This window comes from Rhizopus delemar, genomic scaffold (assembly GCF_000149305.1).
Source record: "Rhizopus delemar RA 99-880 supercont3.5 genomic scaffold, whole genome shotgun sequence".
Classification (NCBI taxonomy): Eukaryota; Fungi; Mucoromycota; class Mucoromycetes; order Mucorales; family Rhizopodaceae; genus Rhizopus; species Rhizopus delemar.
The window spans coordinates 2,033,060-2,050,236 of record NW_027137831.1 but is presented as its reverse complement, the minus strand read 5'-3'; the positions used below and the strand labels follow the sequence as shown (position 1 = coordinate 2,050,236).

Sequence of the window (17,177 nt, the reverse complement as noted above, 5' to 3'; positions counted from 1 at the left end):
TACTTCAGACCCTCAAAAGGAAGATGAACGCAATACGGTTAGATTATGGTCACTTTATTGCCATACAGTGGTCCATAATGTTGATATCTATACATATAATCTTTCGCCTTCTACTGCTGTTTATCAAAAGATGGCCAAAGAGATTATTTGCGTTAGAGAGTTTAAACAATATTTATTGGCCATGAACTGTCGTTGTCGTGGTGCCTCTACCTTGTTGACTAACCTTTTGCACCAAAGGCGGCCCATGGACCACTATGACGAATCATGGCAAGCGCAGTATGGTAAACATTGAGCAATGTGATTGTAAGGCTTTTGGTTCTAATGGCTTTATAGATGATGGATCATGCAACGAGATATACATGGACAGGCCTCCTTTAGCATTAGTGGGTTTATCTTTCAAGGAAGCAGCATGGGTAAGCGTTAAAAATCAAAGAAAGAAAGCACGTTATAACACTTGTCTCTGTTTTAGGTGGTTTATACTGAATGTCAAGCCATTTTGTTTGGTGTAAAAACCTATTTGGACAGCCCAGAGCACAGAGAAATGCTTTTGAACCCTGAAGATAACTATGTTATTAAAGCTGATGATCTATGTGTTTATATGTGTGAAAGCCCAAGGGAATTAAATGACGTCAATGCTTTGGTAAATTCTTTATTATCGCATCTTTGCGATGTCGCTGATATACCTGTTTTTCTTTTAGAATGTAAAATATGTTCGAGAAAAAATTGACAATGTGTTGGCAAAACGTACGGCAGAATATGGCAAACTGACAGGGACGCCTGAACATGCTCCACCTGCTCCATCATCATCATCATCCTCTGTAAAAAACGATGCAAAAATAGTCAACGAACCTATTCCGGCTAGCAATGAAGAAAGCGTGCTGAATAATATACACCCTTCAGGACCAGGATCACCGATGCCACAAAGTAGCTCTCGTAATCTATACCATACCAATTCTGCTGAATCAAATCGAACTATGGCCTCTATACGCCAAAAATTTCAATTGGCTAAGCTACCGACACCTCGTATGGCGCTTTTAACAGGCAGTAGAAGACTTGTAAGTCGTCTGGGTCAACTGCCTTCTCTGGAGAACCCTGATGCAGATGTTGAAGATTCACCTCTTTGCTACTTGTTGGATGAGCCTGCTAAATTACACGAGTTGACAATTGAGTCTGCAGAGAACTTAACGGGCCATATCGTAGTATGTATGCACCAAAAAATATCAAACATTTTCAAGTTTATTTTCAACCTAAGGTAATTTTTTTTTTAAAAAAAAAAGATGCTGATCATCATGTTACTTCTAACTTTAGATGTCCTCAATTAAAGCCGAATGAGTTGCAAGATATTGTCTTTTTATGTACTTCTTTACCAACAGACAAAACATTTGAATCATTATGTAGATTTCCTAAAGTTTTTTTCATGCTGGTAAATTGTAAATATAATTCGCACCATTGCGTTTCTAATATGAGTATCATTAGGGCGATTGTCAACACCCTGACGATTTAATTAAAGCTGGAGTCAAAAGAGCAAAGCAAGTGGTTGTAATGAGGTATGTTTCTTTCAATAGATATGGTTTGCAACACCTTATTCATTTTACTTAGTGAAAGTGAATGCCTGGACTTGCATCAGAGAACCTCAGACAGTCCAGCTATGTAAGTGACATGAAATATACATTGAATAATGATTCTAATTTTATAATAGCATGACAAGCCATCTTCTTGATTTACTTCTTCAAGATAGACCGCATGGCTCATCACGCATCGTGAATCTTGGTAAAGCTTTTCTTTTTGTGAAGTCATAAAATGTACTCACTATTTTTAAAGTGGAAAAATCCAATATTCGATTCATGCACTTATTACAAGGAAAAGACGTTGCTGAAGAAATTGATGTGTTTTATACGCCTGCATATGCCGCAGGTAACGTTGTGGTCGATAATCTACTCAGCAATGTTTTATTAAGCCAAACTTACTACAAACCGGATATTGTATCTGTCATCAAGGCTCTGTGTGGAATGCCAGGTCCTCTTTACGATAAAGATACTGAGCACATGCTGACGTGCAGAACCAAGTTTCATCCTTACTTCTTTAAAAATTCTAGGCACCTTATGCTCATCTTGATGCCACCTTCGTTTATTGATAAACCATTCTCTGCTTTATTTGAAAGCTTGATCTTAGACCACGAGGTGTTGACTCTGGGTCTTCTACGTGCGCCTGATGAAAACATGGGAAATGAGCTTTCTTTTGTTTATACTAACCCTGTTCCTTCCTTGGTTTTGAAAAGAACAGATAGAGTCTATGTCTTGGCTTCTCCTGGATGGTCTTATTTTTCTTAATTGCTTGGTCGAATAAAAACAAAGGATTCGAGAAATACATTATATTCACAGGCTTATTTTGAGGAGAGGGACATTCCACTAAAATCTTATTTATAATGCCGTATAATAATTTTAAAATGAGCATATTGAGGCATTGTACCCTTTATTAAATATGGATTGGGACATTACAAGTGGCACAGTTCAGTTTTTAGTGCGTCTCATAGGGTTTTAAAGTCTGTACATGCTAAGAACCGATAAGATTTCAAGCAATCTACTTGTGAGGAAATGGCACTCGTCCTATTCAATATTTTTAGATTGGCTTTTGAGGTTGTGCTGTTCATTTTTAATGGTTGGCTTTCTTTGACACCAGGCAAGATTTTTAAGCTTATTTTATACCTGCAGCACCATTTTACTGTAAAATAATGTACTGTAATGATGAGGGCTCTATTCAAAAGATGAGTGGCACAAGTTTTGAAAATATAGGCAAGTAAATTGAAATGAGCAGATAGAAAAAAAATTGAGAATATACAAGTGTTGTAGGGGATATGGGCAGAGTCGTGATATTTGTGAATCTTTTTCGATGGACAATCTTGTGCTACTCATAATCTCTATTAAACCATCACATTGTTCTTTACAAGTAAATACATTGGTTATAGTCATCCTCATATCCCTACTTTTCGGATGTCAATCCAACTGCACGAGTAGTATCTAATGTACAAAGCATTAAATGAAAATATTCTTTTACGATGTTTTATTTAAAGAAATATACACATAAACACACGTATGTACATTTAAGAATTTTGTTTATTCCTCTATTTTTCATCACCAGTAGCACGAGTATAGATGATTTGAGCGTGGTGACGAGAGATAGGCTTGATCAAACCTTGAGATTCGAGTTCACGAATAGCAATACGAGCCAAGGAACCATTAAGCTTAAGACGATCAACCAAAACGGATTGAGAAATGAGCTTGTAAGTAGGGACTTCCTTAAACAAACGTTCATAAGTAGGCTTATCGAGAATAACCAAGTTGTTGGCCTTATCCTTAACTTTCTTAGCGGACCACTTCTTCTTGGCTTTCTTTCCACCAGAGGAAGAGCTAGGCTTGGCAGCAACGTCTTTCTTTGCCTAATGTAAAAATGAATGAATCATGGTTGAAGTGAAATTCAAAGCACAAGATAATTCTATGTCTCCCTCATGTCGAAAATGTAATCACTTTTCCTCTCTAAAGTTGCTTCCAAGCTAAATTTTCATTCAATGTCCAAGACCATTGATTTCTTAAATGAGGGAGACAGATCATCTTCATTTAATGATGGATGAACACTAACCATTATGAATTAGAGAAAGAATAAAACAGAGGATAGGCTTGGATGTCATGTTTCTATGAGCATTTGCACTGTCATCACTTGCTTCCCCCCCCCCTTTCTTCATTTTTCATCTCTCCCGCACAAAAAAAAAGTACTCCGAGCCAAAAAAAAAAAAAAAAAAAAAAAAAAAAAAAAAAAATCGGAGAGGTTAAAGTTTTAACGGATTTTGTTGATCTGCCTTTTTTAAGGCTGTTTTATAAAGTTGTTTGCTTGCAGAAACATATTATAGAAGCTTTACGACTGGAGTTATTTCCAAGCTCTCAGGAATGAATAAGACATATAGTTTTGATGAATAAATATGGGTCCATAGTACAAAGTCAGTTCCCCAATGAATAATATAAGGTCCAATGTCAACCAAAATCAAGCAATTTCTTAAAATGGACATAGATTCGCATTAAGGGTTATTTTTAAATTGCAGATGAATACCATTCTATTACTTAAAGAAACATAATGTATTTATCATTCATTGAAACGAAAGATAGAAAAAAAAAAGACATTTTTAACATTTTTATTATGTTTCCAAGGAATGTATTACTTTGGTTGTTTTTAAAGATATCATTGCGTTTAGTTTTGGAACATGTTTCGGACAAAAGAGGTTGCCACCGTAATAATGAAAGTTTGCTAAAGTCAGTCGACATCCTTCATCTTTACACTATGAATCTCCCTGTCAACTTGTGAAAACGAGTCTATTGATTCTTTCTTACCTTGAAACATATTTTGTGATATACGCGACCATTTGCTTCTACTTTTTCAATCAAATAAACTTTTCGCGTACAGTTTGCGCAAGTGTCCATGATTAAAAGAAAAATGATAAAAATTAACAAAGAAGAAAGTTTGTATTTGTACTATTCATTCTCCCCTTCTCTTTCCTCCTCCTTTTTTCTTTCCTTTTAATAACCATAAACATACTTGTAAACATCAGCCTTGGTTTGTGCTACGATGACAGTGTTGAAGAGAAAGCATATATAAAAAAGTAGGTTCTCGATTCCATTCGTCCAGCTTTAGTTGTGCATTATCTCAAAATAACTAAACGTGAAAAAAAAAAGAAAAGCATCTTGCTTCTCCTTTGTTTTTCTACTTCTTCTCTTATGCCCTCAACTCCCTTCTTCTCTTTACTCTTTCGATACCTTGCTTATTCTTGATCAGAGAATCCTGTTAACACCCACACACTGAAATAATCTCTTTGAAAACAAAGAAAAAATACAACATGTATCGATCTTCCACTTTAGGTTTCTCATCTAACATCCTGCATATTGTCTATCGAAGCTATCTTTATTTTGGAAAATGAGACATGCTGTGACCCTAAACCAAGAAAGGGGAAGATTAGTTTGTTAAGGTTCCAAAGATAGTAATTTGCCTTTAGAGTGTTAAAGTTATTCCCCTTGCATGTGTTCGTTTGTCAATTGAATATCAAAAAGAAGACTCATTTCATGTTTGTCATTTTCTTTTTCTAAAAACAAAAGTGTGGAGAAAATGCCCTTTTAGTTTCTGGTCTTCATTGTTAACTCTTGTGGCATTTCTTGAGTTCGTTCACGTGCAAAAAAAAAAAAAAAAAAAAAAAAAAAAGTGAGAGAGAAAGAACACAGGTGGGATCAAACGTAACTTGCAAGTTGATTTGGATCAAAAGCATACTTTAGCAACCTTCTAACATGTTGGTGTGTCTTTCATAAGAAATATAGGCGGATAGGATTAAACACAAGATGTTGTTTGATTTTAAACAAAGTGAAACAGTAACCGATTTATGCAAAAATCAAAAAGGGGGGGGTCAATGATGTAGAATATTTCAAAAAAAAAAAAACCGTAAAACAAATGCTTAATTAGGAGACATTGGTGAAAATCATCTTATTTTCTGTTGAGAAAAAAGGAGCTTTTGTACACTGTTTGGCACAAACTTCCACCAAATCATAGCTCGCTATTCAGCGATGATCATGACGAATATTTTTTAGGTATAGCTTGGAAGGTATGTTTAAAGTTTTGTTTTTGTATAGTCTCATTCAAGTACAATAAAAAAAAAGTTCTTTTTCAATGTGAAGTTAAGTTGTTTTTTACCAAAGAAAACGAATTAAAATAGAAAAGCTACTTCATTCAAATCACCCGAAAATCAATCAAGCCATTCACATTTTACTTAAAAATACCCTGTTTTGTTATTGTATTCAGGAAGATGTCCATCTTTTACAAAAGGAGTTCAAAGATAGGAGGCAAAAGAAAGAATTGATTGTGTGAGTGAGCGAGTGAGTACAAATGAATGATATTTAATATAACAAAAAAAAGGGGAAGTCGTATATATCGTTACAAGTTGATATGATTTATATTTTTCTATGTTTATTGAGTGTATGTATCGTATAATGTAACTTGGATCTATTATAATGAAATAAGTTTTATTAGAAAGATGGTTGCTATAAGTCCCAGTTTTTAATAAGGGATCAAAGAATCTTCTGGAATTTAACATATTTGTTCTATTTACTAATATGGCAATTGGATACTTTTTAATAAAAAATATTTTTTTTTCCTTTTTTTTTTTTTTTTTTTTTTTTTTTTTTTTTTTTTTTTTTTCTTGCAACTAAAAAAGGGGTGAAGAATAATACGTCAATATAACAAAAATAGAGAGAAGTACAATACAAAAATTAGAAAAAGGCAAGTAAGACAAATAGAAAAGAGAAAGAAGGAAAGCTTACAGTGAAGCAGGCTGATTATGAAAGGATGATAAACACATATAATAACGTTATTCGATCGGGTAAAAATGAGGTGATTGAGTTCTTGAGAAAGTGTCATCTTGACCAATATGTGAATGTGTTTATTGAAGAAGGATTTGATACAATGGATGCGGTAAGTTGTGTTAGTAGTTGTTCGTTTTGTTGTAAAGTCTCTTGTTTTTTTGCCTCTTTCTGACAAAAGACGTATTATAACAAAATGAAGGTACATGAGATAACAGAAGAGGACTTTGTAGCATTGAATGTCAAGAGAGGTCACAGAAGATTGATTCAAAGAGAGATTGCTACTTTAAATGGAATACCTAAATCACAGCCTATCATTGTTAATTCTATCCCTCCTTCTAGAGTCATGAAGCCTACCAGTAGTAGTTCATTCTATGCTATATCTCACAAAGATAATAATACAGGTGGTGAAAGCTCAAGTGGATATGCTTCTATTCGGTCATCTTCTTCTCCTTTTTCGTCTGTTATGATTGATTCAAATACAGTGAAAGAAACAAATAGTGGGAAAACATCCTTTGATGAAGATGATGAGAATAGTGATCAATCATCCAATAATGGGTACATTAGAAAATATAAAAGACACCCTAAACCAGATCCCAATGCACCTGCAAAACCCCCTTCAGCCTATGTCATGTTTTCTAACACAGCACGAGCCCAGCTTAAGGATCATAATTTATCCTTTTCGGATATTGCAAAAATAGTTGGGGACAGGTGGAAAAATTTATGTGCAAGAGAAAAACAACTGTATGAACGTAACGCGATGAGAGCAAAAGATGAATATATGGATGCATTTAATAAATATAAGCAAACACAAGAATACAGGGTAAATGTCACTTCAGCATTCGTTTTATGAACCTAACAAATAATGATAGGATTATCAAGCTTATTTAACAGATTTTAAAAGTAAACAAGAAGAAAATAAAAAAATCATGCGTCAACGCAAAAGACTCAAAAGAGACTCACCTTCGAGTAGCAGGTAAATAGAAAAGGTTGTAAAGTAAATCGTCTTTTTTTTTTATGAATGAAAATTTGACACAAATAGTATGAAGTGGCAACCTGGCAGACTGTAGTTCCAATGGCAATAACAGCACTAGTAGTGGCAGTAGCAGTGATTATAATAACAATAATGGTTCAAATATCTCAATGGACTATTATGGATGATCAAGTAATAGCATTGGATAGTTGTGTTATTTATATTAAAATCAACTACAAGAGATGTTTTTGTCAAATGATGATGACATGGAACACTTTGGGCTTTTTTATTGTGAAAATCTATATTTCTTGAGAAGAAGAGATCATATCCGATACAGTTAATTGTACATAGTTTGTAATAAGCCTCTGTTGTATCACTCTGGCCGATGTTTTTAAAAGTTACTTGTGCTGCAAAGGTTATTTTTTTTTTTTTTTCATGCTTTCATAGACCGAAACATGCTTGGTAATGATCAAGAGAGAATTCACCATATCTGGACATGTAAAAAAAGGGGAATCATGAATGATTTTGTATGCTTTGGATGAACAAATTTCTTCAAGTTTGACAACAATATCATCCATTTGTTTCTATCGTCGCTTTAGCGAGTCTCAGAGGATTCTTTCGCAACACGATTATTCCTTTTCAATATAATTGAATCTCTGTTGTACACATTGTTATCAAATATAAAAAATAGAATCTGTCATTTATCATTACAGAACTTGGACGATTTTCATGCTAATCAGCAAACATTTTTCAATATTACCTTTTTTTTTTTTTTTTTTTTTTTTTTTTTTTTTTTTTTTTTTTTTTTTTTTTCCTTTCTGTATATCAACTCCTCTTTGTATCCCTTTTCTTCTTTTACTGATGCATTGACTACTTCATTTCCAACCCGTCTTGTTCTTGCTATGAATTGAAGTGCAATTCTATTGTACTCTGATATAAGAGTATTTTTTTAATGACTTCATTATTAAAGGGATCAATAAACACTCCACACTTGTCATGGTTGATCTTAGTAGCAAACAAATGTCCAAAATATTTTTCGGAGATGATATAGATGGTCACCAAGTACATCACTACTCAACAAACGATTGCTGTGATTATATTGGTTTAACAAAGCAATCAAAGATATCCGAGCTGGAGAAAGTATGGAATAATACTACATTCAAAGTTAGTTTACTAATATGCAGTGAAGTAATTTTTAATAGACGTCTTTAATTTGTCAGGTATCTTCTTCAATACTTCAATGTATGCTTTGCTTTCTATAAGGAAATTGAATCATGCATTTTTTTTTTAATAAACTAGATCAGAATTTGACATTAGAAATTGCAGTCATAATGCCCGGCTCTTGTTGAGAGCACATAGATTTCACTTTAACAGTTTGACCTTGGGCAAAAAGAGAAGAAAACGAGGAAAGAGAACTGATTTTTATGATAAATTTACATAAAACTGAACTTGATCAAGTCAAAAACATGCTCTGTTCCTACAAAAGTAGCCATCATTCAACTTTTGTATAGACCAAGCATTTATGTTTTTAGTCACATATTCGAAAATTCAGTTTTTTTTTTTATTTTTTTATTTTATTTTTTTCATGCCTATTTAAAAATGGAAGAAAATCAAGAGTTAAATCCAGTAAAGAAAAAAAGTATCAATATTATAAGACATTATATTCAGTAGCTTTTTTAAGGATGTCATTCACAACGCATTCAAGTCAGAATGGAAAAACGAATCTACTAAAGGTTTTTCTTCATACTATTTGATTTGCCAATTAGCTAAATGAGAAATGTTGTAGCAAATAAAGAGGCAATACAACTCTCCAGTGAATTTCTGCGTTTGTTCGTTGTTGGTAAGAACTAGCATTATTGTAAAAAAAAAAAATAACATCTAATTTATTTAATAGAGGCTGTACACCGATCTTCTGCTGAACTAGAAGCAATGTCTATTGCTTCACAAACAACAAACAAGAAGGTTATCAATGTCGAAGCTTTGGAGAGGATTTTGCCTCAACTTTTGTTAGATTTTTAAACACAATTTACTTTGTTAATCAATAAAAAGCATCATGTTTGAATTTTAAAACATAAGACTATTTATAAAACACTTCTTTTCTTTTGTATAACATAGTACTCCCTCCCTTTTAATCAACATGTGGTGTCTGATGGAGACAGTAAAACACACTGCAAACGCGTAGACAAAAATGCAAAGTATTCCTTACTCGACCATTAATTTTCCGGGCCGGACATGAACAGATAGTTATAGTCAACACTGGAGAGAATGGGGACAGGACAAACCGCTGGGTCCCTTTAGCAATGAGCAAAGCAAGACCCTATTATACTCTCTCTTTCAGCTCTCCCATAAGCATCCATTCATAACAATGAAGTAAAACATCAATCTATTCCCTATAAGTTGATCCATTCATATAAATCTTATATAGGCTTGAGATTTGTTCTTTCTCTGGTCAAAAGATCTATCCTGCCAAGGGTAAGACCTATGTTCGTATCGATTCTAGGTAAACAAACAAGATGTTATGAAATTGACATGTAATCTAATTTCTATCTCTTTTTAGAGTAAGTGATTAAATCAATAGAAAAAGACAAACTGTGTGAGAAGAAAAAAGGAGACCTAATGTGTATAAATTAGACTTTCCGTTTCATCAACGGTAAGACCGAATCTTACTTTCTCCAACGTTTGAACCCTCGTAAGATCAGATGGACCGCCATTTACCGTCGTTTGAACAAGAAGGGTATGACCGAAGAAGTTCAAAAGAAGCGTTCTCGTCGTACTGTCAAGCATGAACGTGCTGTTGTTGGTGCCTCTTGGGATGCCATCCGTGCCAAGCGTAACCAAAAGCCTGATGCCCGTGCTGCTGCTCGTCAAGCTGCTATTGCCAAGAGCAAGGAAGCCAAGAAGTCTGCCGCTGCCGCTAAGAAGGCTAACCCCTCTGTAAGTGTTTGTGGTTGGTACACAATAAAATACTCATTTTCTTTTAGGCTGCTTCTCAATCCAAGGTCAGCAAGCAACAAGCCAAGGGCTTTGCCCCTAAGGCTGCTGCCACTTCCCGTTAAACAAAATAAAAAAAAAATGGGTTTTGATATAAAAATTCGTGTCGTGTTGTATCGTGTTTTTTTTTGTGAAGGGGGTTATTTGTATAACAAATAAAAAAGTTGATCGTTTTTTCCATTTTTGTTAAAAAAGATTGACCCTTCATTCGTAAAACGGATAAACATAAGAAAACAAAAACTTTTTTTTTTCGGTTAATTCAATGAGCCTTAATCGTGTAACTTGGAAAGGATTTGTTTTCAGTAAAATAGAATAAGAACAAAGGATATGTAAGGCAGAAATAAAAGTCTGTGTTAACATGAACATAATTCTTTAAATGATATAACAATGAGTGCCATTGAATGAGTATTGATTATTAATGACTCTCATTGATAAAAAAATAAACATTTTAGCCGAACGAATAAAAAAACCGCGCCTCTATAATTGCACGTGGTACTAAAACACTAGGAAAAAAAACAGAGATCGCTCTTTATTTTTTTCTGGGCTTCTTTTCTATATTTTTTTTTTATTATAAAATGTTTCATAAAAGAATTTTTAAAAAGAAACAAGTAAAAGATCAAAATGATGAGACACTCAGACGTACAGAATCAACATCATCGTATATGCAAACACGCAGAAAGATATATGTAAATATGAAAGTACCAGAAGAAGATTTAGAGGAAACAAATTATGTTAGTAATCGAGTGAGAACAGCCAAATATACGCCAATATCATTTATTCCCAAGAACCTGTTTGAACAGTTTAGAAATGTAGCCAACTTGTATTTTTTATTCTTGGTCATATTACAATGTATACCACTTTTTGGTGTCACTGAACCAGCTGTATCAGCATTACCATTGATTGCAATTTTGATTATTACAGCTATAAAGGATGCATTTGAAGACTGGAAAAGAAATCAAAGCGATGACCACGTCAATAATTCAAAAGTGCTCAAGTTGGCTAATTGGAAGAATGTGAATATACCAGAAATATCTAAAGGGACTTGGTATTATCTTTATGTTGTACTAGGTTACCTTTCATTACTTTCTGGCTCAGAAAATAAATATGCACATCAATATAGACAAATCAAAATTAATCGAAATGCGAAAAAGATGGCAATGGAGGAAGAAGAGGATAAGTTACCGTTGACTTCCTCTTCTATTGAACAACCACCCAAGACATTAATGAGATCTGTTAGACAAAGATCTGACACAATACGATCTGAGCTATCAAATATGTTTAGACCCAATCACTCCAATCAAAACTTAGTGCAGAAAAAACAATGTTACAGACCGGGCTCAATACCTCATTCAGTACTCTATCGTGTCGATTCAGAAAGAGCACCTGCTACAGCAAAGCCCAACGCAACTCCGTCCAACACAACTACACTCAACACACAAACAAAATGGGAACATGTTAAATGGAAGGAGCTCAATGTTGGAGACTATGTCAAGATTGAAAATGATCAAGATATTCCAGCAGATATTGTTATTTTATCTACCTCAGAGACAGACAATATTTGTTATGTAGAGACTCAGAATTTAGATGGTGAAACAAACTTGAAGCAGCGACAAGGCTTGCCTGGTACAGCAAACATAGAGAGCGAGCAAGATTGTGAACAGGCTCGATTCTATATCGAAAGCGAACCACCCCACGTCAACATTTATCAATACAGCGCTGTCCTTCGTTGGCAAGTGGATACGAATGATACCGAAACGATTCGGTCGGGCGTATCTCATGAGAAGGCAGATGCTGTAACATACAGTAACATTTTGTTGCGTGGATGCGTCTTGAGAAATACAAAATGGGTAATTGGTGTTGTAGTCTATACTGGAAGCGAAACAAAGATCATGCTGAATACAGGTAGAACACCTTCAAAGCGTAGTAAAATGGCAAAGGCTACCAATCCACATGTAAGCAAAATGTGATCACGTCTTTTAATTAAAAAAAAATGAACACATCTTTTAGGTCATTGCCAATTTTTGTATTTTGGCTGTTATTTGTATAGTCAGTTCAATTATGGATAGTGTACAATTTAATAGTAGTGGGTCTGTTCGGTATTTTGATTTTGGAATTGAAGGATCGAATGGTTCTTATTCCGGATTTGTTACTTTTTGGTAAGAAAACAGTTGTCATCACGTAATTACTAACACATAAATGTAGGGTCACGCTCATCTTGTATCAAAATATTGTGCCCATATCACTGTATATATCAGTAGAAATAGTGAAGACATTAGCCGTAAGCAACCCAAAAAAGATATGTTAGCTTTAGTATATTCTTACACCCTCTATAGGCTTATTTCATTTTTGCAGATATCGATCTGTATCACGAAGAAACTGATACACCTTGTGTCCCAAAGACATGGAATATTTCGGATGACCTTGGTCAAATTGAATACATTTTCTCGGACAAGACGGGTACTTTGACACAAAATGTCATGGAATATCGAAAGTGTACCATCAATGGTGTTTCTTATGGTCTTGGTACAACAGAAGCAACCATGGGTGCATTAAAACGACAGCAAAGCCAGCACAATAAAAAGGATATAGTGGATGAAGAAGGTCTTGGTATGGAAGAAATCGTACAGGGTGATGATTCGACGATGAGCACTGATCAATTGGAGGAATCTAGAAAAGAGATGTTTTCAAAGCAAGCCAAATTATATGATAATCCATTTGTGGGACCAAATCCTACCTTTGTAGACCCTAAACTGTTTGATGATTTAGCTCAAGAAACCACAAAGCAATCGATGGCCATCACTCACTTTTATCAAACCTTGGCTCTTTGTCATTCAGTCATTGCCGAAAGACTCGATGAGGAAAATCCTGACTCTATTGAATACAAGGCACAATCACCCGACGAAGCTGCTTTGGTATCGACCGCAAGAGACTTGGGGTTTGTGTTTTTAGGTCGAGATGCAAACAAGTTACTCGTGAATATCAAGGGCGAAAAGAAGGAGTTTGAACTGTTGAACATACTTGAATTTAATTCAACCAGGAAGCGTATGAGTGTCATCATCAAGCCAGCTGACACAGATCGTATTGTATTGCTTTGTAAAGGTGCTGATTCCATTATTTATGAACGTCTCTGCTCGAATTTTGGAGGACAAACAGACTTGGAATCTGAACAGATGGCTCTTCGTGATGTAACATCAAAAGATTTAGAATTGTTTGCTAATGAAGGTAAGCACACAAGATGTATATAAAAATGAAACAACTAACTTTATGATATTAGGTCTTCGTACACTTTGCCTCGCTTATCGTTTCATCTCTCCAGAAGAGTATAAAGTGTGGAATAGAAAATATCAGGAAGCAGCAGCCAGCCTTATTCAACGTGAAGAGCGTGTGGATGCCGTCTGCGAAGAGATTGAACAAAATATGCTCTTAATGGGTGGCACGGCGATTGAAGATCGTCTGCAGGTCGGTGTACCCGAGACAATTGCGGAATTAGCCAAATCGGGTATCAAGCTCTGGGTTTTGACAGGCGATAAAACAGAAACTGCTATCAATATTGGATATGCTTGTAATTTGCTGACGACAGATATGGAGCTCTTGATTCTAAAGGCAAACAACCGTACTGACACACACAACTTGTTGGATGAGACATTAAGCAAAATCGGACAAGAAGGAGAACAAAGATATGCCTTGGTGGTGGATGGTTTGACACTCAAGTATTCACTAGAGCCAGATGCAAAAGACAAAATTTTGGCAATTGGTATGCATTGTGCTAGTGTTATCTGTTGTAGAGTGAGTCCTAAACAAAAGGCTGAAGTGGTGCGTTTGGTTAAGAAGGGACTTAAGGTTATGACATTAGCGATTGGTGATGGCGCTAATGATGTCTCGATGATTCAGGAAGCGAACGTAGGTATCGGTATCTCTGGTGTTGAAGGACGGCAGGCTGTGATGGCCTCAGATTACGCTATTGCACAATTTAGATTTCTAAGAAAATTATTATTGGTGCACGGAAGATGGTCTTATTTGCGAACAGCAGAAATGATTATGGGCTTCTTTTTCAAGAATGTTGTTTGGACTTTTGTATTATTTTGGTATCAAATATTTTGCCAGTAAGTAATCTCAGATAGTGTTATGTTTTCATTAGTAAACTAACTCATATTGCAATAGTTTCAATGGCAGTATGATGTTTGAATATGCACTTGTGACATTATATAACTTGATATTCACCTCCCTTCCAATCATCTTTTTGGGTATTTGGGATCAAGATTTAAATGCAAAGATTTCTCTTAACTATCCTCAACTTTATCGCATGGGATTGCGAAACGATAAATTTAAAGTATGGAGATTTTGGCTTACTATCGTTGATTCCATCTATCAATCAAGTGTTTGCTTCTTTTTCCCTTATATGCTCTTGGTCGGTGGTGCTATTGACCCAACAGGTCATGACGCGAATGGGCTTTATGAAATTGGTACCATTGTTTCAAGTATCGCTGTCTGTGTAGCCAATCTGTTTGTGGTCTTTTCACTTTATAGTTATACTTGGATTCAGCTACTGATTATTTCTTTATCTATTTTGGTCTATTATGCCTTTGTAGGTATCTATGCTCAATTCAATACGTTTATCTTTGCAGGTCATGTGCGTCTATTTGGTACTGGCTCATATTGGTTAGTACTCATCTTGACCATTGTCGCTTGTTTTATTCCTCGTATGACAGCAAAACACTATCTTCATCAATATTGGCCTTATGATAATGATATTATTCGTGAAATTGAGTTAGTCAAAGGCAAGAAGAAATCTCTGTGATTGATTTGTGTGAGTAAAATCTACTTGTATTAATTCTTTTTTCTTGTATTCTAAATTATTTATATAATATTGTACTCCCTATCCCCTTCCTCTTTATTTAAAACTAGTAAATAGAATTGTAATGTTTTTTTCCCAAATAATCAAAAAAAAAAAAAAAAAAAAAAAGTTATTAACTAATTGAGAAAATAAAATTTCCGTCATAAATCGATTTTGTTAGAAGGGCCAAACGTCAAGAGAGAGAGGTGTTCTTCGGATTGGGTTGAGGAAAAAGAAATAAAAAGAAATATTGAGAACTAAACGATAAGCTGTACGCTGCAGATAACGTATGAAGTTTCAAATATGATAATAACTGACTAACTGCGTTGTGCGGGTAGAATCTTCTTTTAAATCAATGTAAGGTAAAACTGACAGACTATAATGCTCATGGTTTGCGGATTGAAAGATTTTTTGTCAATTATATACCGCCAGTGATGATGCCAGATGACCTTGAATGGTTTGACTAGCTTGTAACCGGATATATGTAGTCGGAACCAGAATGGAATGGCCAAGAAACTATAGGAAATGATAGATATGGCTTCTAATGAACTTTAAATAAGAAAATAGGCATTAAAGAATTTGTTGCAAGGCAATTCATTTTTATGAACAAGAGACGAATAGATGTTTCAAGAACTTGATTTCTTCACAGCAGAGTAAGCACGCAAAGATGTAATTGTTTAATCGTTTCCTGACTTTCAAATAACTTTTGTTATCCAAAAAAGGAAAAAGTTAAAATACGCCTTTCCCCTCTTTTTTTCACTTGAACAAAAAGTATGGGAGTTATATTCAGCAATTTATGGAGTCGCTTATTTTCAAAGACTCCAGTAAAGTTAATTATTGTAGGCTTAGATAATGCTGGTAAAACAACAATATTGTATAAACTGTAAGCTTTATTTTATAATGTAAAACAGGCACTTCTTAACAATACTTGTAGTTTAATGAATCAAGTTGTTACTACTACACCTACTATTGGAAGTAATGTTGAAGAAGTGGAGTATAAAAACCTCAAATTCTTAATGTGGGTTAGTATGATACAAATAAAAATGCCTCTCAAGATTGTAATGCTTTGAACAATTTTAAAAAAGGACATTGGAGGGCAAGAATCTTTACGAAGTACCTGGAAGACATATTATGTAGATACAGAGGTTATAACAATATTATTCCACTGAAAAACAAGACGATAGTAATATATATTAGGCAGTGATCATGGTCATTGATAGTACAGATCTGAATCGACTTCATCTAGCCGAACAAGAATTACATCAAATGATGGAAAGTGATGTAAGTGATTTTGAGTAATATGCAAATATTCTTTTATTAAACCTGTATAATGCAGCAATTGCAAAATTCCAGTTTACTTATTTTTGCAAATAAGCAAGATGTCAAAGGAGCTTTAGGCGCCGCAAAAATTTCAGAAGCATTGGGTTTAAGCAAACTAAAGGATAGGCAGTGGCACATTCAGGTAACAACGCGATGAGCCCCTTTAAATCTATGCTGCATATTAAAACGTTAACATTTAGGCTTGTTCTGCTTTAACTGGAGAAGGGTATAAAGAATAGAAAGATTGTGAAGCAAATGATAATAATAATGCTCTCTTTAGATTGTATGAAGGTCTAGATTGGGTTGTGCATCAACTAAGTAGCTCATAAAACGAAATTTGTTTATATATATTTTTTTTTCAAACTAATAGCATATTATGGAATAACAATAAAACAAGTCCAACACAAATCACTTTTTATTTATTTTATTAAAAATGAAAGACAAATAAAAGACTAGATGTGTGCCTAATATCTAGTTATTTAAAATAAAAATGAGTACTGAGATGATAGCGATTTAGCTTTAAACCAAAATCGATTTAAGGAAGATCTTAAAATATCTAGAAAACATTATTCAACAAATGTAATGATGGGAAGGTCTTGAATAAAATACCAATCGAGAGGAATGTGGAACTAATAAGGTAATAAACAGAAGTTCTCATTCTCTTTACAAA

The 17,177-nt window shown here is 34.4% G+C and overlaps 7 protein-coding genes across 7 annotated transcripts; 6 read left to right on the top strand and 1 right to left on the bottom strand.

Moving 5' to 3' along the window:
* Window positions 1-130: 130 nt before the first annotated feature.
* On the top strand, window positions 131-2,330 carry RO3G_07545 (uncharacterized protein; the record flags this gene model as incomplete). The annotated part of the gene is made up of 9 exons (XM_067662135.1): window positions 131-281; window positions 385-413; window positions 470-640; window positions 699-1,252; window positions 1,399-1,423; window positions 1,477-1,547; window positions 1,600-1,650; window positions 1,700-1,770; window positions 1,822-2,330. 9 exons carry the CDS (start codon window positions 131-133, stop codon window positions 2,328-2,330), a joined length of 1,632 nt encoding a protein of 543 aa, XP_067518236.1.
* A 791-nt stretch (window positions 2,331-3,121) lies between these two features.
* RO3G_07544 (40S ribosomal protein eS25) lies at window positions 3,122-3,639 on the bottom strand (the record flags this gene model as incomplete). Its single annotated transcript, XM_067662134.1, has 2 exons — window positions 3,122-3,436; window positions 3,631-3,639. 2 exons carry the CDS (start codon window positions 3,637-3,639, stop codon window positions 3,122-3,124), a joined length of 324 nt encoding a protein of 107 aa, XP_067518235.1.
* A 2,946-nt stretch (window positions 3,640-6,585) lies between these two features.
* On the top strand, window positions 6,586-7,550 carry RO3G_07543 (uncharacterized protein; the record flags this gene model as incomplete). Its single annotated transcript, XM_067662133.1, has 3 exons — window positions 6,586-7,212; window positions 7,262-7,365; window positions 7,439-7,550. 3 exons carry the CDS (start codon window positions 6,586-6,588, stop codon window positions 7,548-7,550), a joined length of 843 nt encoding a protein of 280 aa, XP_067518234.1.
* A 1,582-nt stretch (window positions 7,551-9,132) lies between these two features.
* On the top strand, window positions 9,133-9,381 carry RO3G_07542 (uncharacterized protein; the record flags this gene model as incomplete). The annotated part of the gene is made up of 2 exons (XM_067662132.1): window positions 9,133-9,202; window positions 9,257-9,381. The coding sequence occupies 2 exons, from the start codon at window positions 9,133-9,135 to the stop codon at window positions 9,379-9,381; spliced, it is 195 nt and encodes a 64-aa protein (XP_067518233.1).
* Window positions 9,382-10,098: 717 nt separating this feature from the next.
* RO3G_07541 (uncharacterized protein) lies at window positions 10,099-10,418 on the top strand (the record flags this gene model as incomplete). The annotated part of the gene is made up of 2 exons (XM_067662131.1): window positions 10,099-10,296; window positions 10,344-10,418. The coding sequence occupies 2 exons, from the start codon at window positions 10,099-10,101 to the stop codon at window positions 10,416-10,418; spliced, it is 273 nt and encodes a 90-aa protein (XP_067518232.1).
* A 627-nt stretch (window positions 10,419-11,045) lies between these two features.
* On the top strand, window positions 11,046-15,151 carry RO3G_07540 (uncharacterized protein; the record flags this gene model as incomplete). The annotated part of the gene is made up of 6 exons (XM_067662130.1): window positions 11,046-12,305; window positions 12,361-12,509; window positions 12,556-12,631; window positions 12,687-13,575; window positions 13,628-14,456; window positions 14,515-15,151. The coding sequence occupies 6 exons, from the start codon at window positions 11,046-11,048 to the stop codon at window positions 15,149-15,151; spliced, it is 3,840 nt and encodes a 1,279-aa protein (XP_067518231.1).
* Window positions 15,152-15,960: 809 nt separating this feature from the next.
* Window positions 15,961-16,836, top strand: RO3G_07539 (uncharacterized protein; the record flags this gene model as incomplete). The annotated part of the gene is made up of 6 exons (XM_067662129.1): window positions 15,961-16,070; window positions 16,122-16,209; window positions 16,385-16,468; window positions 16,524-16,649; window positions 16,708-16,733; window positions 16,788-16,836. The coding sequence occupies 6 exons, from the start codon at window positions 15,961-15,963 to the stop codon at window positions 16,834-16,836; spliced, it is 483 nt and encodes a 160-aa protein (XP_067518230.1).
* Window positions 16,837-17,177: the final 341 nt, after the last annotated feature.